The 26,608-nt window shown below is 37.4% G+C and overlaps 1 protein-coding gene across 1 annotated transcript in view; it reads left to right on the top strand.

The window, feature by feature from the left end:
* ARIH1 (ariadne RBR E3 ubiquitin protein ligase 1) overlaps positions 1–26,608 on the top strand; it is a 130,297-nt gene that overhangs the window by 52,868 nt on the left and 50,821 nt on the right. The window contains exons 3-4 of the mRNA XM_079912267.1: positions 15,896–16,040; positions 26,204–26,296. Coding sequence (XP_079768393.1) covers positions 15,896–16,040; positions 26,204–26,296 — 238 coding nt within the window. The remainder of the gene's footprint in view (positions 1–15,895; positions 16,041–26,203; positions 26,297–26,608) is intronic.

Below are 26,608 nucleotides of genomic sequence, written 5' to 3'. Positions count from 1 at the left end.
TTAAAAATACGTTTTGGTGCAGGTGGGGAGGGGCCATTTTAACTTTTTGGTCTCTTGCCTCTAGTAGCCGTTTTCCAGATCTTTGCTGTTTTCTTTCTTATCCAGCCTTCTGCTTTTCAACTCTATAGGTTTATTTCATTTCTGTTTTACAAATTAAATAGAATTTTCTCTATTCACTGGGTTTCTTCCCATGCTTCTACAGGTGAAGCAAAACAGAGAAAATCGGAGAATCAGAAATGCAGCAATAACAAATCTGTCCTTCTTCTTTAAGGCCAACCTTTCCATCTGGGCTTTGATTCTATCATAATTTTTGTGGGATGTTCCTTCCATTATTTCATTTGTCATATGGTGAACCGTCTCCTGGTGTTATCAGTCAGGATTTTTAGTTGTAAACAAACTTTAAGAGGTTAAGTGGAAAAGACATTACGTATTGAGAATCAGCCACGAAGTATGTGAGTCCAAGACAATGCCAGAAATCAGAGTCAAACTATTCTAATGGAAGAGCTGTTGCTGTTGCCATTGGGCACAGGCATCACAGCTCGTAGCATCAAATATTGGGCATGTGACACCATGACTAGTAAGTACTTCTGCTATTGCAGCCTTTGAAAGCTGGATATCTCCTTACCTCTTCGGTAGAATGAATTTCTCATTGACCCTTCTTCAATACTATACATAAACTAAAGATCACCCTGCTCCTGCCAGGCATTTATCCTCCCAGCAGGAGAGACTGAGAAAGTGAGTTGTCGTTCTCTTTCTTTTTATGACAATTCCAGCTTCTGTCTGCCTTTCTGAATTTTCTCTTTATTTATTTAAATTAATTTATTTTTGGCTACGTCTTCGTTACTGCGCATGGGCTTTTCTCTAGTTGTGGAGAGCGAGGGCTACTCTTCGTTGCGGTGCGCGGGCTTCTCATTGCGGTAGCTTCTCTTGTTGTGGAGCACGGGCTCTAGGCATGTGGGCTTCAGTAGTTGAGGCATGCAGGCTTAGTTGCTCCACGGCATGTGGGATCTTCCTGGACCAGGGCTCGAACCCGGGTCCCCTGCATTGGCAGGCGGATTCTTAACCACTGCAGCACCAGGGAAGTCCCCTCTTTATTTCTTACACTACACATTAGTAGTACAGAACTTTTAAGGTGGTCACGAAATTCATTTTTGTGTTGCCTCAACTTTGGAAATGTTTCCTTTATCTGACCACAGGGTTTCTGTGTGTGTCAATGTAGGCTGTTAGCTCCACAGCTCTAGGGAGCACCTTTGGAATTATACTGTCATGGGCCCTCTCCTAGCATGCCTTTCTTATTGTCCTGTGTCCTGATTGTTCTTCAAAGCCCTGCTTAAGGTTTACATCTAAGATGACTTTTCTTATTTCTGAAGACAGTTAATTACTCTTTTCTTTGTGCTTTAATATGTATTTGGTTTAATATTTCACCACTTCTGTTAGAGTTCCTTGTGTAGAAAATACCTCACTAGTCTTTCATTCCTAGCACCTAACACAACTCCTAATATATATAGTTAGTGTTTAGTAAATGTTTTAATTAAATTCAGCCCGTTCTAGGTTTTGTTTTCTACAATAGAACTTTTATTTAACTTATTACGTGCATGTAAATCAGATTTTCGTTTGGCAGGAGTTAGAGCCAAAACACCCCCACCACAGCCACCCTGTGCCAAATTAAGCTCCTTTAAAGTTGGTAACAAGTAAAAAGTCAGTTATCTTCTTTCCTGCAGCTGAGATTTCTTCTCTTACAGGTATTTTAAGACTCATTTTAGTTGACAGTATATAAGGTGAGTGTTAATGAATTAACTGGCCTGTCTGAGGTGAGGGGAAATACAGGTGTCTGATGACTCACTACTTTAAATGGACTGGTATGATCAAAGAATCTTAAAAACTGATATCAGTCTTTTCCAGACTATGTTACAAATAGCTTTTCACTTTTCATTCTGAAGCATTAACACCCATTTAGTGATTAGGTACTAGAGTTAGCCCTTGTATGTTATTATGATAGTATGGAGCTTTCCTTAAGCACATTAATAATAGTATACCATTTCACAGTTAACTGCTGGAATGTGAAAGTAAATTTGGTTTGTCAGATGCCTGGCTTTTGTGATAGCATTCATTTCTATTCTGTATAGTGAGGTCTTTCCTCTTTAAACAACTCAGGTATTATTGGGGAGCAGTGTGTGGAAAGCAGCAAATGTACTGTCTTATTATACTATAGTGGTTAAGAACATGGATCTTTGCTCTACCACCTACTAGCTGTATGAACTTGGAGCAGTTTTTTCCTTTAGTTACCTGATGTGAACTTATTTCCTTTTATTTTTTATTTTTTAAATCCATTCTGTTGTCCCTAGTCTCCCTGCCATCTTGCTGCTTTATAAATTTCAAGAATGTTTTTGCCTATTAGTTATGTGTAAGACATTGAGCAGAAGTTTAGTGATGAAGAGGTACACGCAACAATGTATCATACGTAGTTTCTATCCCCAAGGTACTTAGATACAAAGTTTTATGAGAATACATAAAAGGTTATTTATTTCTCTTTTTTTTCCCACTGCTGAATATGGTTGTCTTTATTTTTTTTCTTGCCTAGCCCTATCTAAACAAAATGAAACTACAGGACTGAAATTAACAACCCATTAAAATAAGTAATAAGGTATGAAAATTATGAAGCTTTTTTTTTTTTTTCAGGTAATTAAGGGTAGTTATATTATTTAAAGTATGCAAAGTCCAGAGAGCCAGGGTAAGGTCTCCAAGGCTTCCTGGGGTAAGGGAGAGGGTCAAGGGGAACCTTGAAATTTGAAAGATAGAGGGAACACATGACATCAAAGTGTGGGCTAGAATTTCACTTAAAAAAAAATAACATTTCTGAAAATATTGACAAGAGCAACAATAGTACCTGCACAGTAGGATTGTGAGGAAGGAGAGAGACTGCCTGTAGGAAAAAGGAAGCATATCTTTTTTTTTTTTTTTTTTCTTCCCCGGTGTGCGGGCCCCTCACTGCTGTGGCCTCTCCCGCAGCGGAGCACAGGTTCCGGATGCGCAGGCCCAGCGGCCATGGCCCACGGGCCCAGCCGCTCTGCGGCACGTGGGGTCCTCCTGGACCGGGGCACGAACCCGCGTCCCCTGCATCGGCAGGCGGACTCTTAACCACTGCGCCACCAGGGAAGCCCAGGAAGCATATCTTTACATTAAAATAAGACAAGTTTCACACTTAACTATGTTAATTATGATAGTGTTTCTACTATAGAGATCAGATGGTTAAAAGATGGTAGAAGGTAATGATTCTAAAAGAAAACAAAAACAACATGACCTTTTTTTCTACTTAGCCCAGAACTCATTCATTTTGTGCACTATAGAGAGTGATGTGTGAGGCGTTTTATCATTATCAAAGGGTGCATCAAAATAGATGATTTTTTCCCCTGTGTGTTTTTCACTGTAAAAGACGCCTGTTTTTTATGACAAGCTTAAAAAACTTGTTAAAAAGGTTTGGTTTTCAACACATACAAAAGGTTATTAAAATCTGAAATAAAAATGCTGCTGTGGCTCAGATCTTGGCCTGCTAGTCTGCATGCAGAACTCTCTGGCCCACGCAGACAAAGAGGCACGTGGAGCTTTTCCCTTCTGGCTCCATAAAAGGCTATTTCTGACTTAGGTGAGAAAGAATTTATTGATGAGATGGCATTTGATTGGACCTGGAAGGGCGGTGGGTGGAAGGGCAATGTGGAAATCTGGGCATTTCAGGTTCAGAAAATAAGTTGGTGTGGAGGGAGTTCAAGGAACATATATTGAATGGTAATGAGATTTAGAGTGGTTAGAGTACATGAAGAATAGAGGGGAAATGATTGGATGTGTTTAGTAGGAAGGACCTTGAATGCTTAGCAAATAAATTTGGACTTCTTTCCTATTGAGTAAGTTGTTTTATGCAGAAATGTAATACAAGAGCATTATTGTAGAAAAAAATCTTACAGTAGCAGTATGAGCTGATTGGAGGCAGGAAGGCGAATTGGAAGACTATTTCAATAATACAGATAAAAGGAAAATGTTGGCTTGACTTACGTTGGTGACAGTTAATTGAAAGCAGAGTGTTGATGTAAGAGATGTGAAGGGGTTTTAACTGAGACAGAAAATACAGGAGACTGGGAAACTTCTGGTAATTTGGACTATTCCATCCACTAAATACAATAATACAAGCTAGATGAAATATTGAAACATCTTTTAAAAAATCAAGAACATCAAAGAATGGACTTCCCTGGTGGCGCAGTGGTTAAGAATCTGCCTGCCAGTGCAGGGGACATGGGTTCGAGCCCTGGTCTGGGAAGATCCCACATGCCGCGGAGCAACTCAGCCCTTGCACTACAACTACTGAACCGGCGCTCTAGAGCCCACGAGCCACAACTACTGAGCCCATGTGCCACAACTACTGAAGCCCGCATGCCTAGAGCCTGTGCTCCGCAACAAGAGAAGCCACCGCAGTGAGAAGCCCGTGCACCGCAACGAAGAGTAGCCCCCACTCACCACAACTAGTAGAAAGCCCACGCACAGCAACAAAGACCCAAAGCAGCCGAAAATAAATAAATGAATACATAAATTTAAAAAAAAGGACATCAAAGAATTAGAAAAATAGGAATTACAGCCTTAAGGTCCAAGAGAATGTGGAAATCTAGACAAATGAGCCAAGCACCGCAGTCTGCTTTGTCCTAGAAGTATGTGCTGATCCAGAAGAGGTGGCCAAGAGACTGAGCTGTGATTTTTGTTGGCCTTTGGTTAGTGGGAAAAAAGTTGGAGTTCTCGGCCCACCAAGAGTGGGGATTAGGTAAACCAGCTCCTCTGAAGACTGAAGATATATTCAGGTCATCTGGGTGGCCCAGAAAACCTTAAGCCTTGAACTTAGATTAAGATGGTCCCAGGCTGTTAATGTACCCAGGCACAGAAGCAAGTGTAAATCTTTTCGAGGGAAAGAACAGTAAGGCCTCAGACTACTTCCTCAAATTATTTTTGTAATGAAAACATACTAATTTGGGACTCCAGATGTTAGAATTAGTCAGACATAGACTAAAATGGGTATGCTATCATAAGGGAACTAGAAAGTATGAGCTGTTGTACAGATTTGAAAAAACAACTTATTAGACAAAATAAGCAAAATTAACTCAGTGGATTAATTTAACAGCAGGTTGGACAAAGCTAAAGAGAGGTTTAGTGTACTAGAAGATCAAAACACTTCAGAATTAAGCACACACACTAAAAGATGGAAAATACACAAGAGAAGTTAAGAAAATAGAAGATAGAACAAGAAGGTCTCCATTGAGTTTAGAAAAAGAGGAGAAAATGGGGCAGAGATGATATTCGAAGGTAAAATGGCTAATTTTCCAGATTAGTAAGAGACAAAATTGCCCTAAGAAGCTTGACAGTTCCCGTGCATAATAAAATACTGTTTCATTGATTCTAAGATGTAGTTTTTCACATCTTAGAAATCTGTCTGAAATCTGAATGCATCTTTCAATTGACGGCACCTTACAGTCCAGCAAGATTGAAAATGTGGCTTACGTGAAAATTTTCCCATTTCACTTTCTGATAAGATCATGAAATTTTGGTACCAAAGCATATTATTTTATTTTTTAAAATTAATTAGTTAATTTTGGCTGCACGGGGTCTTTGTTGCTGCTCGTGGGCTTTCTCTAGTTGCCCTGAGCGGGGTCTACTCCTCATGGCGGTACGCGGGCCTCTAATTGCGGTGGCCTCTCTCATTGTGGAGCACGGGCTCCAGACACGCGGGCTTCAGTTGTTGTGGCTCGTGGGCTCTAGAGCGCAGGCTCAGTAGCTGCGGCAAACGGGCTTAGTTGCTGCACGGCATGTGGGATCCTCCTGGCCCAGAGCTCGAACCCGTGTCCCCTGCATTGGTAGGCAGATTCCCAACCACTGCACCACCAGGGAAGCCCCCCAAAGTATTTTAGATTTTATGAAATATGGTAAAAAATCCACATTTTAAAACATCATAGTGAAACTATAAAAATAAAGAGAAAACCATAAAAGCAATGAAGATGCAAGAAAGATTACTTTTAAAAAGTGTGAAAATGTGTATATGTAATGTATATAGAGGGAAAAATAGATATAGAAAGTGTATATTATACATTCATACATATACATTCTTCTAGAGAACAGCTGACTTCTCAATAGCAAAAGTCGAAGTGGTGGTAGGATGATACCTCAGTAGGTGAAAGAAAATAAGTGCTAAGCTAGAATAGTGTAATCATGGATAATGTATTTAGAAACAGTGCTACCTTTTAATTAATATAGATGGCTTTATGTTGTACCTACCCTTTATATTTTTTTAAGCCAATATTTAAAATTCTATCAGTGTTGATTAAAGTCTCAAATATTCATAATTGCTATTTAAGCAACTATTTGAATGTTAAGGGGAAAAATTGTGGAATGCAGCCTAATTTCTGCTAAAAAATGTATAAATGAGTGTTAATTGCATGTATCAGGATAGTAATGAGCTAAGCATTCATCTTAAGCCTCAAGTTAATGAGCTAGATGTGTCAAGATAGAAAAAGAGCAACAAAATAAATTAAGAGAAAATAGAAGAAGAAATAACAGAGCAGACTTTAATAAAATGGAAAAGAAACATACAGTAAAGGGGACTAAGAAGCCAAAAGATGAGATTAGCCAAGAAAAGAAAACACAAATAATATCAGTAATGAAAAGGAATGTCACTTTGGATCCTGCAGATACTTAAAAAAACCCACAAAAACCCAGCCTCATAAGATATTGTGAATAACTGTGTTGAAATTTGAAATTTTACATGAAATGGATAAGTTCTTAGAAATTTGCAATTCATAAAAATTTACATAAGAAATAAAAAACCCATATGGGGCTATAACTATAAAGTGAAATTTTCTATAAAGTCCAAGTCCAGATGGATATACTAGAAATTTCTACCAACATTTAATGAGACAGTAGCTCTAACCTTATAACTTTATATTAGAAAACAGAAAAAGAGGATCTTTTACCTTCTTAAGTCTATCACAATCTTGATACAAAAACCCAAAGAAAAATTACAGGTTTTATCATGTAAATAGATGCAAACAAAAGGAAACAAAAACCCAAAGTATTTGCAAATTGAATTCAGTAATACATAAAAAAGATAATATTCCAGCATGGCCAGCTGAGATTTATCCCGGGAATGCTAGGTTGGTTTAACCTGAAACAATTAAATATGGTTGGTCAGTTAACAAATTAATGAGAATAATATTTCAGTAGATGCAGAGGAGCAGTTGCTAAAAATTAGTAATCATTCATGATTTTAAAAAGAAACCATTAGCAAACTGGGCATTAAAGGGAACTTTCTTAATCTAATAAATCTGTAAAAACATCTGTAGGAGATATCATAGTTCATGCTGAGATGTTGAAAATATTTCTTTTAGATGGAGTTCAAGACATGGGTGTCTGTTATCTTCAATTCAATCAATTCATACTGAAGGAGATCCTAGCCAGTAGTATACCGAAAATAATAATAATAAAGTATAATGGTTGTAAGGCAGATGCTAAATAGTTAATATTCACAGATGATATGAATTGTTTACATTGAAAATCCAAAGGAGTCTACAGATAAGTTGTTAAAATAAATGATTTTAGAAAGAAATGTAAAATTTTTATTTTTTTCTCTTAGCATTTACATGCATATCTTTGACCCAGTAATTCCACTCACAGATATATGTACCTAACAGAAAGAAATATGCATGTCTAAACTGAAAGTTGTATATAAGGATGTTCATAGCAGCGTTACCCATACCAGCTCCAAACTACAAACAACCCAAATGTCTATAGATAGATACACAATTGTGGTATATTTATATAACTGTTCAGCAATTAAATATAAATGAACTAGAGCTACGAGTGACTACATAGATGAATCTTAAAAACTGTTATATTGAGTGAAAGGAAAACAAATTTGACAGAATACTTATCCCCTATATGGTTCTGTTTATATGAAATTCAAAAACAGGCAAAAATAAGTTATATTCTTTAAGGGTGCATATTTAGGTGGTAAAACTATAAAGAAAAATGGGGTAATGATTATCTCTGGGGGAAAAAGGAGCTTGTTACTGAGAAAGGGATGTTTGGAGGGTTTCTGAAGTACTAGCAGTTTTCTAGTTCTTGTCCTGGGTTGTATGATGCCCCCTGGATCTCCTTATTCCCTGAATTCTTATCACATTTACTGTTAAGTCATTCTGACTTCCTGAAGTTAGATACTATTTTCTATACTTCCCTAAGCATTCTCCTCCTATCTCTTGCATACTTAGAATGACATACTGCAAATAGCTGTAGGTCTCTTTCTGTTAGTCAAAGCAATTAACGTTGCCGCTAACTAGCACAGTTCCCACATATAGTTTGGTTAATCTGCGAGGGAACCATGTAAAAATGATCTTAATTATATACTGTCTCATATTTTGATAGCTTATTCTTGGTTTTAGCCTAGCGAGATTTTTAAACATACTTTGGTTTATAGGCTCTTAACATTGACAACCTGTGGGCTTCCGTTAAATATATTGAAATACCATTATCAGAATAATAAAAGGGTATTTCTTTTTGTACTCAAAGAAATCATTTTTGTCTTTAATTGGAATCAGACCCATTATTGCATAAATCACAAGTAGTTTATTTCATTTTATTTACTGAGTTGTGCTGTTCATGTGTAACAGGAGGAAAAGACCATTGAGCTGAGCAGAGCAGAGGGTTTAGACTTCCCTTGCATGCACATATCTGGACAGAGGGCACAGAAACCACTGTCTCTGTTTTCTTTCAAGTAAAACATAGTTTTTTGTTTTTTTTTTTTGCGGTACGCGGGCCTCTCACTGTTGTGGCCTCTCCCGTTGCGGAGCACAGGCTCCGGACGCGCAGGCTCAGCAGCCATGGCTCACGGGCCCAGCCGCTCTGCGGCATGTGGGATCCTCCTGGACCGGGGCATGAACCCGTGTCTCCTGCATTGGCAGGCGGACTCTCATCAACCACTGCACCACCAGGGAAGCCCAGAGTAGAACATAGTTTTAAAAAATAGTATTGGTTCTTGTCGTTTTGGAGGCCATGGTCTCTTTTGAGAAATTAATAAAAGCTTTGGATCCTCAGGGGAGGAGAATGAGCATGTATAAATAAGTTAGAATGTTTTGGGTACTGTACAGTTGTTGAAGTGCCAGGGGTTTCAGGTTAGAACAACTTGGTAAATTGGAATAATCATAATCAAGCCAAAGAACATGGACAACTACCAGTGAAGATGATACAAGCGTATTTAAGTGTGGCTGGAATACCCAGTGAAACGAGCATCTGTGTCTTCTGAGGCCTCTAGTGTAGAGTTCTCTCTTCTCTGTTATGAAGGGAATAGTTAGTTATTAGCTTCTTCTTACAATGTCCGGCGTAGTATCAGATCTTCCTTGAAAGTTCATATGAGAATGAAGTCTTATTCTTCCCAAAAGTCTTTTAATTAGCAAAATATTAATAATAAATAAAGCTGGATGGTGGGTATGTGGGAGTTCAAGTTATTTTTCTTTTGGCTTTGTGTATTTAAATTGTTCTGTAATAAATGGGAATGGGAGCCTTTTTGGAAGATGGCATAGTTATTGTGTTTCTGTTATGATTTTGCTAATTCAAGCCTGGATGGAGTTATCTTAGATCTGTTTTGCTGTGGTTAGTTTTCTTAATACACTTGCCTTCATCAAGGCTTAGAACCAAAAGGATAAAGTATGGAAGAACACAGAAAGGTTCTTAAAAATTATACAATAAGATTTTTGTACTGCAACTTGAAAGTAATATTATCAGTATTTAGTAACTTTTTTGTCAAGTGGTCTTTTGTTTAGTAGTAAGCAAGCTCAGGAGATTTTTTTTAGTGTCCTGCTGGGTTTTTGGTTTTGTTTTGTTTTAGGTTGCATTTTCCCCTATAGGGGAAAAAAATATATCAGAATCTCAAAAAGTATTTCTTTATTAAAAATACATAATCAGTGCATTTACTTAGCTATAAACCATGTATAATAATATTAAAATATGAGCTAAATTTATCTTTTAGACTAGCATAAAAAAACCCAAAACTTTGAAAGCAAGTTTTTATAGACTTGTGTATGTCCTCATTAGATCTTTTTTCTTATGAGGACCAAAAGTCTTCCTTAGAAAAAAAGATTTTCTATCCCTAAATCCTTAGTTAACTAGTTCTCTGGGATTCTGAACTTTACTTAGTAGAGGTTCATGTATTTGCTAGTTAACCTTACATTCTAATTTTAGTCCTTTTGAAAGAATACCTTTAAAAACCACAAAGAATGTGGTAAATCTTTTAATATGTTTAACGTTTACCTTCTACTTCAGGAGCCCTTTTTAAATTTAAATTTTTATCTAAGTAACACGATTAAAGTTATTGAAAGATTTTAAGTTTTATTTTAAGGTTTAAGGGGGTTGTAAATGAAAAATAGTGCTCAAATTATCAGTTCTAATCTCATTCCCCAAAAGAAAAAGAACTCTTCAGTAATTCTTAATGACTTGCATATACTACCATACAGTATTAGATCTACTGGCTTCTTTCTATGGAAGATGAGGAATAAGCTCTGAAAATAATGTTTATATGTAAAGACTGGAGAAAGCCTTATCTCCTGGTGTGTCTCCTCTCTTTTTCCGTTTTGCTGGTTTAAGACACGTTTTCATTCATTATTATTTTTGCTTTTTATAAATATGGCAGTTTTTATTCATCCTTAAGATATAAATAAATATCTTTTCCTTTGCGCCTTTGATATTTTTCCTTAAATATACCTTTTCTAAAAGTGGAAAGAATTACACCGTTTAGAAGCAGGTTAATGGGGCAAAGGATGGTTGAAATGGCAGTTCCTAGAAGAGATGTTGATGTCACAGATCTTTTTTAGTGCTTTGTCAGAACATACAGTATAGAATAATTGTAACTGTTTTGTTGCCTTTTGAAATTGAAGTCTGGTACCCATAAAATGCCACATGAGAACGTGAAACAAAAATTATTTGGTTATTTAGAAGTAAAAGTTCATTTACTTCTATACATGTTTATTTGTGGAGATATATATATATGGAATTATTTTTATAAATTTTCATATATATGTTTGTGTGTTTTAGCTCTCTCTCAGGCTTATAGTAGTAGATAAGTGATGTATAAAAATATATGGCATTAAATATAGGAGCATTAAAGACCTATAAGGAGAATTGAACTCTGGTAACCCAAAAATAAGCAGTAGGAAAGCCCAGTATATAACTTTAAATTAGCTTAACAGTTTTGCTTTTCCGATTTTGTTGTGAAAATAAGTACAACATCAACAGTGATCTTTTTATGAAGTATGAAGCCCTAGTGGCTTTTAAAATAAACTCATAATGACAAAATTAAATATTGACATGGCAAACAGTGATGCTAGTCATTCAGAATTCAAGAAGAAACTTTAGCCAGTGATATACCCCACCTGCCATGTCTCTCCTCTCCATAACCAGACATAGTTTTTAAGCTGTAACTCCTCCTGCCTTGAAATTTAATTCTTGTTATGTGGTATATTTCTAATAGTCAAGGAAAATGAAAAATTAAGATCTAGATTTTCTGGAAGGTTGGCTGATTAAGTGCCAGTTTGCTTAACTATATTTATATAAACATACTGAATGAACAGAAAGAACCTTAGAGAAGAGGATTTATAATCTCTACTGAAGAACCTCTCAAATCGCCCTTCTAACAATCTTTTTGGTGGTAGGTCTTGCAGGATCTTAGTTCCCCCATCAGGGATCGAACCCAGGGCCCTGGCAGTGAGAGCACAGAGTCCTAACCACTGGACCTCCAGGGAATTTCCAGCCATTCTAAAAATCTTTAATCTAAGCCATGTGAGAGATGGGGTGGGGATACTCTAATCATGCCCTTGCCCCACCAAGGAAAGGCTGGACTGAAGGAAAAACCACACTGCTATTCTGTTTTTCTTTTCATCAGTATGATTTTCTCAAAAGGATGGGCAAATTTTGCAGGAAAGGAGGGCAGCAGTGTCCTACCATAATCTTTGCAGCTGTTGACCAACGTCAGTGAAGCAGAGAGAAATATGTGTGTTAACTCATTAAACAAGGTACCTGAACTTCAGTGCTTCACATTGAATTAGTCTCTCTTCATTTTGGTCTGTTTTTCACAGGCAAGGGTATATGTAAGAGCCAGCAAACTGAAGGAACTTTCAAATATATAGTGACCAGGTATACAAACTGTGGGGAGTTAAGAATCCACCTGTATTCTTGAGCACACTAGTAGTCCTTAAGAAAACTATCATAATTAGCAGGCTGAAAAAACCTTTGTTCTTTTAAGAAGATTAAAGTAAACATAGACTCTATGAGATAAGGGATCAAAGATAAATTGATGAAACAACAGAACAAGACGAAAAGGAAGCGGACAGAACTAAGAAAAAAGATAAAGGGACAAGCAGTAATCTTGCAGAAGATAAAACCACATTGGCAACAGCAAGAAATAGAGCAGATACTATGGAAAATGGAGATACGCTAGAGAAGAAAAGGACAAAGAAGGAATTAGTAGATGGTAGACAAGGAGGAAAATTAGCAAAGCCTGGGTACATATCAAGCAGGTCTTAATAACTAAAAGCTCTTGAAGTAATTACTACCTGAATGGCATTTCAAAAGAGAAAGTTAAATGCTAAGATAAACCGTACAGAACTAAACTTAAAGAATGAAGAAACCTTGTCTACCTGTCAGTTGAAAAATGATTTGAATTATAAAATGAGAATTATTTTGATCACAGACTTCAATAACAACGGGTACCAGAAGAAAATGGAGGCTGTCAGTATAGAGAATATTGGGGGTAGGGTGGGTAGGATTTTGGCCAAAGTGAGCATTTGAATACAATTAAACATTTTAATTATGTCTAAGTAATTAATTAGGGCTATCAAGCTTAGGAAACAAAAAGCAGTTTTTACTATTCTTGAAAGAAAAGCTATATAATGTCAAAACAGTGTAATAAGTGAAAAAATTATGTAAAATGATAATCAACTGGGAAAAGCTTCAGGAAGTTCCAAACAAAACTATAGGGTTAAGTGTAGGGTCATATAATACAAGGACAATCAATGTGTTATTGAAAGTTGGCGAAATAGGTTTAAGTACCCATTTTAAGTTATGTTTAGTAAAAATAAATTAGACTTCAGTATCTTTCAGAAAACCATAGCAGAGTCATTGGTGGACAAAGCAAGTAATAAATAAAAATAAAGAACAAATTTTAAAATGTTACATTTCTGTAAAATGGAACTTAAATGAAAAAAATTTCTAGGCCTGCCTGCTGTGATCAGCAATATGAGTGGATTCTTCAACTCCCCATTCTGTTTACCTGGGCTGTATTTGAAAGCTATTTGCCTTCTATAATGGACCAAAAACTATAAACTCTAATATATTGCTATCTTTAAGAAATATTCCTAAATAAAGGAATTCAGATTTATTATCAGGTATCATTAAGAAGTCACTCTTTTCTTTAAAAAGAAATTGAACGCTTATAGTAAGATTCTTCTAGGTACTAGGACTACCTCAGTAATAAAATAGTCCTCATGGGGTTTACATTCTAGCAGGAAAAACATAAAATGGCGATTACAGAGTTAGTAATGTGATATGTTGCACTGGAGTACAAAGTACTGTGAGGATGTAATACAAGGGAACCTTACTTAATTGGAGGGGGAGGAGCTGTCGAAGAAGATTTGTTTGAGGAAGTGCAGTTTAAGCTGAGACCTAAGTAAATGGTTAGACATTTGGCTTAAAATAAAATGGAATCCCTGCTTTCCCCCTTACTACACAAAAATAATTTCCATGTGGATCAACAGTTTTAATGGAAACAGTTTAAAGGAATGACCTAAATCATGAATGAATTTTTTTAGTCTTTGGGTATAGAGATCTTTTTAAAAACTTCATATGAAATCCATAAATCACAACAGTGTCGCATCGTAAATTTGCCTACATAAAAATTAAAAGTGGCAATTAAACACCATTAAGCAGGATTCAAAGGCAAGTTAGAAGCTGTGGGAAGAAAGCAATCCATAAAACAAAGGGTTACTCTTCCTGTTTACATACTGAACTCATAAAATAATAGCAAAATCTTCACAGAAAAATTAGTGAAGTTCAGCTTCACTAATAAAGAAATGCAAGTTAGGTCTAATTATTTTCCCCCCATCAAATGGGACAAGATTTTAATCTAGGATTGTTATATGTGGAACATCTCTAAATGTCTTTCAGTATAAGGTTGGTTAAGTAAATTATAGTATATACCTGCTGGGAAATATTATGCAACAATGAAAAATATTGTAGACCCACCCATGCTCATGACAAAGATGTTACATATTGTTCAGTGAAGAAAGCAGGTAATAAGCCTGGAATATGAGATTACATGAAATATGCACATGTCTGTTTGTCTGTATTTGCATAGAATGCTGTCTAGTCTGTTCACCAAAGTATAAGGAGTTGCTAATTTTGTGTAGTTAAGTTTTAGATGCCGAGAGTTTGTCTTTTTTTGTGAGCATGAATATATTTTTTATAAAAGCAAGGGGTTTAGCTGGTTTACCTATTCATACTAAGTGTTAGCTTCATACATTTTCTGTTTTTCAGATAAAACTTACATCTTAGGTTTTTTTCAGAGATAACCTTTGTAGGAGAGCATTTGATTTATCTGCTCTTTATATTTTGATCAGGGACAACTTCATATGAGTTCCCCTTTTATAATATGTTGACATTTTGATTGATAGCTTGACCAGTTCATTGACACATAACTGTAGTCAAAGTATTTATAAAAAGATATTTATCAGTCTTAGGAGAGTGATGTGGTTTGTTCTCATGAGTGATTTTCCAGAGATGTAGCAAATGCTTTGAACAAAGCCTGAACAAGACTTCCACTAAAAATATTGAGAATCTCTTGAGTATCGATTATTTTTAACTTGAGAACCTCCTGTTTATATATAAAGAACATTGTAGTTATTTAAACCTAGACTTAACAAGCTAAAAAGTAAATTGATCAGATTCCATGTTAATATTTTTGCTGGTTATATTGATTCACAAATTGAAAGTTTTTCTATCTATTGCTTTTCCATTTAGAATATTAAGGTATTTCAGGAGGCCAAAGATCATGTCTTAACTGGATTAATGGTAGATATTGTGCTATTTACCACTGTCTTCTGTCAAGAAATTTACAGTTCAGTTGAAACTCTGTAGCTAGTACTTGCCATACCATGCTGTTGACATGTTAGATGGTGAACTACTTCTATATATTTAGATACATATTTTATGAAAAAGCTAATGTATAGATTATTTGATACAAAAACTTTTAAAGATACATTTTTTGTTTCCTCCTTCTTCGCTTTTCCTATTAAAAACTATTTTAAAAGAATATTTAGAAAGCAAGTCTTTTGTAGAATGAGACACATGTAATAGTTTCATTTTTTAAATGATTTGTGGGATAAGGTATGCTTTATAGGTGGTTTACTTGCTAATATATTTAAACTGGTATAACTAAAATTATTAATAAAATGAATTCATTGGTATAAAATATAGCCTAGCCTTCTGAAATACCATTACTCTTCATAAGGTCCCACTTAAGAGATAGTACAACTTTCATCCTTAGGTTTTAATTGTCGTGTTGTTAATATTACTAATAGCTTAACCTCTCATGATAGAAACAAACTAAACAGTGTCAAAATAGCAACAAAAGTTCAATCTGCTTTCATACACATATGCTTCTGTATGCTACAGTTTGTAGCCATACAGCTTATTTTTTCTGAGCAAGAAAGGTTATGGTCTTGGTTTAATTTACTTCATTGACTTTCCCTATAGAAAATCAGGTTTTTGGAGAGCTCTAACAGTGTGCTATTGCTGGGCTCTCATCCTTTCTGTTTAAATAATGCAGGTACTTTGATGGAAACCTGGAGAAGCTCTTTGCTGAGTGTCATGTAATTAATCCAAGTAAAAAGTCTCGAACACGCCAGATGAATACAAGGTCATCAGCACAGGATATGCCTTGTCAGATCTGCTACTTGAACTACCCTAACTCGGTGAGTATCTGGTAGTTTAAGGCTAGCACTGACTCTGTATTTCAGAGGGTAAATCAACTTTTCATTATTTAAATAAAGGAAGATCTGGGAGTCTGGGATTGTAGCAAAGCAGTAACCTATCAATATATTAAGGATAAAGAAAGGAAAAGAAAGAGTAAGAGCTTGTTCTCTCTCAGTCCTCCCCCATTTGCTGTGTGTGTGTGTGTGTGTGTGTGTGTGTGTGTGTGTGTGTGTGTGTCTGCGTTGGGTCTTCGTTGCTGCTGCTTGTGGGCCTTCTCTAGTTGCAGTGAGCGGGGGCTACTCTTCGTTGCAGTGCACGGGCTTCTCATTGTGGTAGCTTCTCTTGTTGCGGAGCACGGGCTCTAGGCACTTGGGCTCAGTAGTTGTGGCGCACGGGCTTAGTTGCTCCGCGGCATGTGGGATCTTCCCGAACCAGAACTCGAACCCATGTCCCCTGCATTGACAGAATTCTTAACCACTGCGCCACCAGGGGAGGCCCCCATTTACTTTTTAAAGCAGCAACTTGTCCAAGTTGTCATTACACACTTAAATCTTTTCCATTTTATATTACCACAGTGAGAGAATTGTGTAATAGGTAGGCAGCAAACAGAATTATTTTCCATCCAAATTAAAATAGATTTAAAACTAAGTTTTTAGAATAAATATCCAAAACACTTATAAAATGTCTTTAATGCTATTTCACTAGGGAGCTTTCAGGATTTTCATACAGATCCATTCTAATGGAGATTCTTTAGTACAAGTATTGCTCTTAAAAACCTATTGAATTTAGATGATTAACTTTGGGGTATCTAGTGAAGAAATTTTAGGCTTAAATAAACATAGTCTTCCTATGAAGGCACGTTATTAGTAACCATAGGAAAATTACATTTGTGGCCAAAAAAAGGGGTTTAGTTACTTGGAATTCACCTCTTAAGATGTTTCAGGATATCTAAGAATAATTTAATTATACAACAATTATAACTACCTTGTTCATATTCTCTAATAGTTAAGCAGCTTTTTCTAGTAATTAGTGTATACCAGGTCGTTGTCACCTATGTTATATATTTTTACATATTGAAGGTTTTTCATTGTTAATCTTAGAGTTTAACATGTGTAGCTCTAAAGGTTCCCATTTGAAGGAAATTAATTTGTTTACACATACAAGTGCTTAGAAAAGAAATTTTAAAAGAAAGTTAATTATATTCTCTTAGAGAAATGGAAAATCAGAGTTAAAATAATTTAGTAGGTAAAATGCTTAATTGAATTTCCAAATTCTCAAGTTTTGATCACAGCTCTGACACTAGCTTTTTGGCTTTGGGTAGTAAATCATCTAATCTTGCTGGGCCTCAGTGTTTTTAATCTTTCAAATAAATTTAATAAGATATTCTTTCAAATCTCTATCAGCCTGAAACTACTATTTATTCATTTCCCTCTCCTTAAATCACAATCCTAACTTAAGTATTTAAAAAGAACAATCAGCACTCCTATTAAAAATACATTAATTTCATGTTTTGACCATTTTATCATCTTTCTTTAATAGTTGACATTTGTGTAGTGTCTACAGTTTATAAATGTTTCTGTGAGGTAATACTGAGACCCAAATAATTTGTCCCAGCTTATACAAGGTTTCCTTATTCCTTGGCATTTCCCTTGGCACTCTATTATAGCAGCTCCTCCTTAGTTTAAATCTTAAATGTAATTCGAGTACTGAAGCTAGCTGCTTGCAAATAACCCCTGTAACTTCCTCAGTGCCCTTGGTATTGGCAGTCTGAACAAATTAGAATTGAAAATCATGAGTAGATACTCGCAGTGTAAATTGTGCTTGCACTTGAACTGATAATGGAGAAACCACTATTTATTCATTCAATCATTCAACACACCAGGCACAATTCTAAGCGTTAGAAACAACGGAGAATAAAGGCATAATGCCTGCCTTAGATAATTTACAGGTTAGCTGGGCAGATAAGTAAAATGACATAGTCAGAAAAAATGGTAAGTGCTTTGATAGGGCATGATACTGTGGGAACATGTTGAAGAGACACCTAACCCAGTTTTGGATCAGGGAGAACTTCCCACAGACACTGACATTTGAACTAACCTCTGAAGGTGTGGTAGTTAGGTAAACTAGGAAATACAGAAGCCAAAGGAAGAGAATGCAGTTCCAAGAATGGTAAACAGTGCTAGCTTCAGAGAAAAGAATTGAAAGGTGAGTTTGGAATTAACAACAAGAAGTTGACTGATGATCCTGGAAAGTTATCAGTATTTTAAGTATTGTGGTAAGATGGGAAACCAAACTGCATGGGCCGAAGAATTATTGACTTGAAAGTAGTAAAGGAAGGGGAAGCAATAAATATAAACAGATTACTTTTTTAAAGGAAGTTTGGCTATGTAAATGACAGGAAAAGCAAACAGCAGCATGGGTTGGAAAGTAAGTTAAAGTGTTAAGGAAACCGTGTTAGGAAAAAGTAATCATGGTGAAACTAGGACTTCTTTTCTCACAGTTTTTAGGCTAATGAAGAAGGATAATTTTAACCTCTTCAGTTTTGCAAGTAAATGTCACCTGAGATTCTTCATTCATGCTTTATTAATTGGATGGATGATTTCTTTACTTACATTACTTGAATAACTCCCATGTTTCAGTTTCCACTACTCTCTTCAAACACTGATACTAGCCTTTTGTTATTGTGTATCTTTGATACCTTTCCCCTAGAAAGCAACTTTGCTTTATTACAGTACCACATGAAAACAGATTTTAAGTAAATGCTTCTGACAGCTTAGTTTATAATACTTTGGAGTTAACTATTTTGGGTGGTCTCTTCTTTAAAAACAATTTCCTGAGATTTTGGAACACTCTTTAAGTTCAGAGATTCCTCCCCCATCCCTCTGCCCCCTTGTGTTGTGGCCAGTTCAGGGGGTTCCTGGTCCTGGCAACAGTTACTCACTTTATAATAATGTTCTTTTGAATCAAAGCGTAAGATTTAGCTCTACTAGGAAATATAGCTTGGGCTACCTTATTATTTTTATGAGATAAATAATTTGTATTTTCTAAGAATAAGGTATGTTAAATAGATAAAAGCAAAGTTGAAGATTGTGATGGTTGTCCACCCTCGGCTTCCTCATTCCTGGGGCACTTCTGAATCTTTGTGCTCTATCTTCCTTTTTAACTCATTCCATTTTACAGATGAGGGAACTGGTGCCCTGATTATTTGCTCAGTTTTTATGAACAAAATGACTTTAAGTTTAGAGATTATATGGGCAACTTCTGATAGAAGAAAGATAATTCTTAATGTTCTTTTCTTCGACATTAGTTGCTATCTGTAAATGGTGGAGATAAATGAAACTTTTAAGAGTATGTATTTTTTCAGTTCTTTTTCTTCAGCACCATTAATTTCTGTTGTAGATAATATTTTATATATTTTTAGTGTCTTTGTGGTCAGATATATTTATGATATAAACAGGGGTAAGTTTAACGAATAGATAATCTGATCCCCTGAATCAGGGAAAGACCCAGGGAGCCCAGTAGGTAAACACAAGGTAGTAAGGGAACAAATATATCAGAGGAGGAGGAAGGAAAGGGAACTAAGACAGGATGATACCCTGATATATCCATGATGATAAAACTCTTTTTTTAAAAAAGTTAATTTATTTTATTTTTGGCTGTGTTGGGTCTTCGTTGCTGCACACGGGCTTTCTCTAGTTGTAGCGAACAGGGGCTACTGTGCGGGCTTCTCATTGTGGTGGCTTTTCTTGTTTCAGAGTACAGGCTCTAAGTGTGTGAGCTTCAGTAGTTGTGGCTCACGGGCTCAATAGTTGTGGCGCGCAGGCTCTAGAGCGCAGGCTCAGTAGTTGTGGCGCACGGGCTTAGTTGTTCCGGGGCATGTGGGATCTTCCCGGACCAGGGTTCGAACCCATGTCCCCTGCATTGGCAGGCGGATTCTTAACCACTGTGCCACCAGGGAAGCCTGATGACAAAACTCTTGAGCACAATGAATATGTCTTTATACTACAGGTTAGTTTTTGCTTTATCTTTGGGCATGCGTGTGTGATTTATTTTTGTAATTTATCTTATTTAGTCTTGTTATCTATTTAATTAGAAAACTTATTGGGGGACTTCCTGGTGGTCTAGTGGTTAAGACTTTGCCTTCCAATGCAGGGGGTGCGGGTTTGAGCCCTGGTCAGGGAGCTAAGATCCCACATGCCTCCCAGCAAAAAAAAAGCCAAAACATAAAACAGAAGCAATATTGTAACAAATTCAGTAAAGACTTTAAAAAATGGTCCACATCAAAAAAAACAAAGAAAAGTTATGGGAAAGGGAGGGGAAAAAAAGCTTTCTTTTTGTCTTTTTATCTTATCTTATAATGAGCCCTGGTGTAGAAGTCCCAGAAGTAAAGGTGTTACTTAAAGTGATCACTTACTAACCATTGTGACCTTTAATCTCTCAGTCTTTGAAAAACGAATAAAGCATATGAGGATGTGTATGTGTTCTTTTTTTTAAGGCCATTTTCTTTTTATTTATTTATTTTCGGTTGCGTTGGGTCTTCGTTGCTGCACACGGGCTTTTCTCTGGTTGTGGCGAGTGGGGGCTACTCTTTGTTGCGGTGCGCAGCTTCTCATTTTGGTGGCTTCTCCTGTTGTGGAGCACAGGCTCTAGGTGCATGGGCTTCAGTAGTTGTGGCTCACAGGCTCTAGAGTGCAGGCTCAGTGGTTATGGTGCACGGGCTTAGTTGCTCCGCGGCATGTGAGGTCTTCCACTACCAGGGCTTGAACCCATGTCCTGCTTTGGCAGGTGGATTCTTAACCACTGCGCTACCAGGGAAGCCCTGTGTGTGTGTTTTTAAGTCACCAGTAAAACATTTTAGAATTGCTGATACATGACTCTACTGTATTTGTCATTTACAGAATGCCCCTTCTCATTATAGTTTCAAAAATCACTCTCCTTTAGTAATCTGGCAACAGGTTAGTGCCAGATCTCCTTCACTACTGGGGAGTAATGAGAATAGATTCTTTTTATTGATTTCCCGGATCTTTTTTTTTTTTTTTTTTTTTTTTTTGCGGTACGTGGGCCTCTCACTGTTGTGGCCTCTCCCGTTGCGGAGCACAGGCTCCAGACGCACAGGCTCAGCGGCCATGGCTCACAGGCCTAGCCGCTCCGCGGCGTGTGGGATCTTCCCAGACCGGGGCACAAACCTGTGTCCCCTGCATCGGCAGGCGGACTCTCAACCACTGCGCCACCAGGGAAGCCCCCAGATCTTTTTTTAAATGGATGAGAATATTGATTTCCCAAATATTTATCTTCACTCATTTTGTGAATGAGTTAGAATCATTGTCAATCTCTGAATAGCACCATATTTTTAAGAATTAATTTATTATTTTTTTGGCTCCGTTGGGTCTTCGTTGCATGCAGGCTTTCTCTAGTTGCAGTGAGTGGGGGCTGTGCTTCATTGTGGTGTGTGGGCTTCTCATTGCAGTGGCTTCTCTTTTTGTGCGGCGTGGGCTCTAGGCATGCGGGCTTCAGTAGTTGCAGCATGTGGGCTCAGTAGTTGTGGCACATGGGCTTAGTTGCTCCGTGGCATGTGGGATCTTCCTGGACCAGGGATCGAACCCATGTCCCTTGCATTGACAGGTGGATTCTTAACCACTGTGCTACCAGGGAAGTCCCCATATATTTTTTTTTAAGATTTATTTATTGTTTATTTTAAATTTATTTTTAGCTGTGTTGGGTCTTAGTTGCGGCATGCGGGATCTTTTGTTGCAGAGCGTGGGCTTCTCTCTAGTTTTGGTGTGCAGGTTTTCTCTTCTCTAGTTGTGGTGTGCAGGCTCCAGGGTGTGTAGACTATGTAGTTGTGGCACGCGGGTTCCAGAGCACATGGGCTCTGTAGTTTGCGGTACGCAGGCTCTCTAGTTGAGGCTCGCAAGCTCAGTAGTTGTGGCACGTGTGCTTAGTTCCCCGACGAGGGATTGAACCCGCGTCCCCTGCATTGTAAGGCGAATTCTTTACCACTGGACCACCGGGGAAGTCCCTGAATAGAACCATATATTTTTATTTTTATTTATTTATTTTTTTTGCAGTACGCGGGCCTCTCACTGCTGTGGCCTCTCCCGTTGCGGAGCACAGGCTCCGGACATGCAGGCTCAGTGGCCATGGCTCACGGGCCCAGCCGTTCCACGGCATGTGGGATCTTCTTGGACCGGGGCACAAACCCGTGTCCCCTGCATCGGCAGGCAGACTCTCAACCACTGCGCCACCAGGGAAGCCCTAGAACCATATTTTAACCTTGATATTTTATGTAATGTGTTCTGTAAAGCCAGTCTCAGGGCTCTGAAACATTTTCTTCCCTGGCTACTTTCCAGGTATTTTTTATATAGTTGATATGCTGTAATATTGTATCCTGACTATTTTCATCTATATCATAAGCAACATCAGAAATTTTGTAAGCATATTTCAAATAACAGCTAATTAGAAAATGTTATAGAATTTAAAATGCCACTGTAAGAGCCACAGAATGAATAAAAGAGCTGGGAATAAACTTGGCAAGAAATATGGAAGATCTGTATGAAGAAAAGGGGAGATAAATGAATGCCATTTGTATTTGGAAAGAGGAATAATAATGAAATAAAGAAAAAGAATAGATTGATGGTGGTAGGGAGGGAACTAGTCCTACCAAATTCAGGAATAGGCAGTGCAGTGATTTCCCTCGTGGCACAGTTGATAGGGCTTTGCACTCCCAGTGCAGGGGGCCTGGGTTCGATCCCTGGTCAGGGAACTAGATTCCATATGCATGTCCCAGCTAAGAGTTTGCATGCCACAGCTAAGGAGCTTGCGAGCCGCAACTAGGACCCGGGGCAACCGAAAAAAAAGGAATAGGCAGTGCGGTGGAACAGGAGAGTCAAGTATACATGAGGAGAATTTAGTATACAATAGAGGAGGCATTTCAGATAAGGTGGATTATTTAATAAATGGTTGATGGAACAACTTGGTAGCCATCTGGAAACTTCGATTCTTACGTAACTGCTTATATCTAAATTAATTTAGAAGCCATAGATTCTAAAACTAATACGTTTTGCCTCATATGGATACAGAGCTTCTGCATAGCAGCAAAATGTAAACATTGAAACCGGGAGAAAATATTTTCCACACTTATAAACAGCCAATTTTCTACATAAGTAAAATACCCCAGTAAATGATTTAGAAAAAAAGCTCAGAGGAAAAATGGGCAAAATAGGAGAAGAAATTTCACAGAAAAAGAAATATATAGCCTTAAATCTTCTTTCATATGTTTAAACTTCACTCATAAAAAGAAATTAAAATGAAAACTAATGGTAGTTACTTCATTTTCACCTGTTAGATTGGCAGAGATCAAGGAGTTGGATAATACACTGTTTTGACATGGGTCACCAAAGTTTTGACCTGGGTCAGCAAGGGTCACCAAGGTCATATTCCCACCAAGGTTCTCTTCTATAGTATAAATTGCAACAGCCCCTATGAACAAAGCTTTGTAATAATCAAATTCTAAATTTATACTGTTACTATTTCACTTGTACAAATTTTTTCTGATACACATTCACAATCACAAAGGTAATAATAATGAAGAAAACCAAGATGCAGAAGAAAGTTTGTGGTACTTTTACTGTGTGTGTACCTGTGTACATTAGAACATCTCTGGAAGAATATAATATGTAAGATATTGGAAATAGTGATTACTTCTGGGTAGAGAGGTAGAGGACAAGGTAGAGAAGGATGGGGATGAGGGAGACTTATTTTTCCAACATAAACTCATATTGTTAAATAATTGTCTTTAACATCAGCCTGTATTACTTACTCATTTAAAAATAATTTGGTAGGGCTTCCCTGGTGGCGCAGTGGTTGAGAGTCTGCCTGCCGATGCAGGGGATGCGGGTTCGTGTCCTGGTCTGGGAGGATCCCACATGCCGTGGAGCGGCTGGGCCCGTGAGCCATGGCCGCTGAGCCTGTGCGTCTGGAGCCTATGCTCCGCAATGGGAGAGGCCACAACAGTAAGAAGCCCGTGTACCGCAAAAAAAAAAAAAAAAAAAAAAAATTGGTAGTAAATATTGTAAAATATTCTTAACTAAAATATGATAACCATTGGACTTCTCTGGTGGTGCAGTGGTTAAGAATACGCCTGCCAATGCAGGGGACACAGGTTTAAGCCCTGGTCCGGGAAGATCCCACATGCTGCGGAGCAACTAAGCGTGTACCACAGGTACTGAGCCTGCGCTCTAGAGCCCATGAGCCACAACTACTGAGCCTGTGTTCTTTAACTACTGAAGCCTGTGCTCTGCAACAAGAGAAGGCACCACAAGGAGAAGCCCGCATACTGCAGTGAAGAGTAGCCCCTGCTCACTGCAACTAGAGAAAGCCCGCGCACAGCAGCGAAGACCCAACGCAGCCAAAAAAAAAAAGAAAGAAAATCTAAAAAAAAGAAAAGAAAAAGAATTTAAAAAATTAAAAAAAAATAAAGTATGATAACCATTATTTGTCTTTTGAAAATACAGTCCTCTAGACTCTCTTAATATTATTTAAAGTACCTGCTTTTAATATCCCATTATAGAAGATAGTAGTATCCTTCATTTAACCAGCCGTCAAACAGATAGTATTTCAAATCATATAAGTAGTATAAGATTAGACCAAAATGTTACTATTATTCAAATGTTACTATTATTCTGAGTAAATATTTTGGTTTCCATAGCATTTTATTTTCTAGGTTGGCCATGTTCCATGCAGCTCCATTAAGTGCTGTATTTGTGTCACATTTGAAAAATAACAGCTTTGGGAGCTCTCTGGCGGTCCAGTGGTTAGGACTTGGTGCTTTCACAGCCGTGGGCCAGGTTCAGTCCCTGGTTGGGGAACTAAGAATCCCACAAGCCACGTGGCATGGCCAAAAAATAAAAATAAAAAATAAAATAACAGCTTTATTAAGATGAATTCACATACCTTACAACTTGCCTATTTAAAGTGGTCTTCAGTCACAGAGTTGTTCAGCCATTACCACAATTAATTTTGGAACATTTTAGTAACCCCCCAAAGACCTGTTCCTTTTACAGTCACTTCTCATTCCTTCCTAAGCTTCCCAGCCCTGAGCAACCACAAATCTACTTTCTTTCTCTATGAATTTACATGTTATGGACATTTCATATAAGTGGAATCAAACAGTATGTGCTCTTTTGTGATTGGCTTATTTCACTTAGCATGTTTTCAAGGTTCGTCCACATTATAGTATGTATCAATACTTTGCTCCCTTTTATGGCTGAATTATATTCTGTTATTATTGATATTTCACATTTTGTCAGTTGATGGACATTAGAGTTGTTTCCACTTTTGGGTTATTGTTGATAATGCTGCTGTGAACATTTGTGTACAAGTTTTTATGTGGGATGTATGTTTTCATTTCTGTTGGGTATATACCTAGGAGTGGAGTTGTTGGATCATATGGTATATTTAATTTTTAATTTTTTTTTGCGGTACGCGGGCCTCACTGTTGTGGCCTCTCCTGTTGCGGAGCACAGGCTCCGGACGCGCAGGCTCAGCGGCCATGGCTCACGGGCCTAGCTGCTCCGTGGCATGTGGGATCTTCCCGGACCAGGGCACGAACCCGTGTCCCCTTCATCGGCAGGCGGACTCTCAACCACTGCGCCACCAGGGAAGCCCTCTGTTTAATTTTTTGAGAAAATGCCAGTGTTTTCCAAAGTTCCTGTAGCATTTTACATTCCCACCAGCAGTGTATGAAAGTTCTGATTTCTCTACATGCTTGTCAATGCTTTTATTATGTCTTTTTGATTATAGCTGTCCTAGTGGGTGTGAAGTGATGTCTCACTGTGGCTTTGATTTACATTTCCCTGATGACTAAGGATATTGAGCATCTTTTCATATGCTTATTGGTACAAACTTGTTTTGTGCCTTTCCTAAAAATTATAAATATCTACTGCAGATGCACTTCTCATTAATTAGGTGTTTTGTGTTCAATGAATTTGCATGTATAGATTTCACCACCTAGAAGTTCATTTTAGGAACCCATCTAGTCATGTCAAATTGGACATTTTGGCCACTGCGAGAAATGTGACCTAGTAGAGCCTTACTGAGTCACTATATATAGTGATTCTCCTGATAATGTATTTTCAAAGTCCATGTATTATTTTTGTTGCAGTATTTCACTGGCCTTGAATGTGGACATAAGTTTTGTATGCAGTGCTGGAGCGAATATTTAACTACCAAAATAATGGAAGAAGGCATGGGACAGGTAAAAATGCTAATTTGTTTCTGAGTTTTTCTTGAATTTCTTATAGTGTTTAGACCCTTACACAAATATAAACAGATGAAGCATTCTGGGTTGTGAATTGCATGTGGACTTTTTTTCTAGATTAAAACAACTAAAAGATAATTGAGACTTTTTTCTATTTACAATGAGGCATTCCAGTTAAAGATCCAGTCCAGGTAGTATTTTCTCAGCAGGCATTAACATTTGTATTTATCAGGCTAAACTTGTTGAGAATTTTTGTCATATCTCTTGCTTTTGCCAGTCAAATTTTATATTGAAAAACCAGTTGTTTGG

This window comes from Stenella coeruleoalba (genome assembly GCF_951394435.1).
Source record: "Stenella coeruleoalba genome assembly, chromosome: 2".
NCBI lineage: Eukaryota > Metazoa > Chordata > Mammalia > Artiodactyla > Delphinidae > Stenella > Stenella coeruleoalba.
The sequence above is the reverse complement of the archived record's forward strand: the minus strand, read 5'-3'. Positions and strand labels throughout refer to the sequence as shown.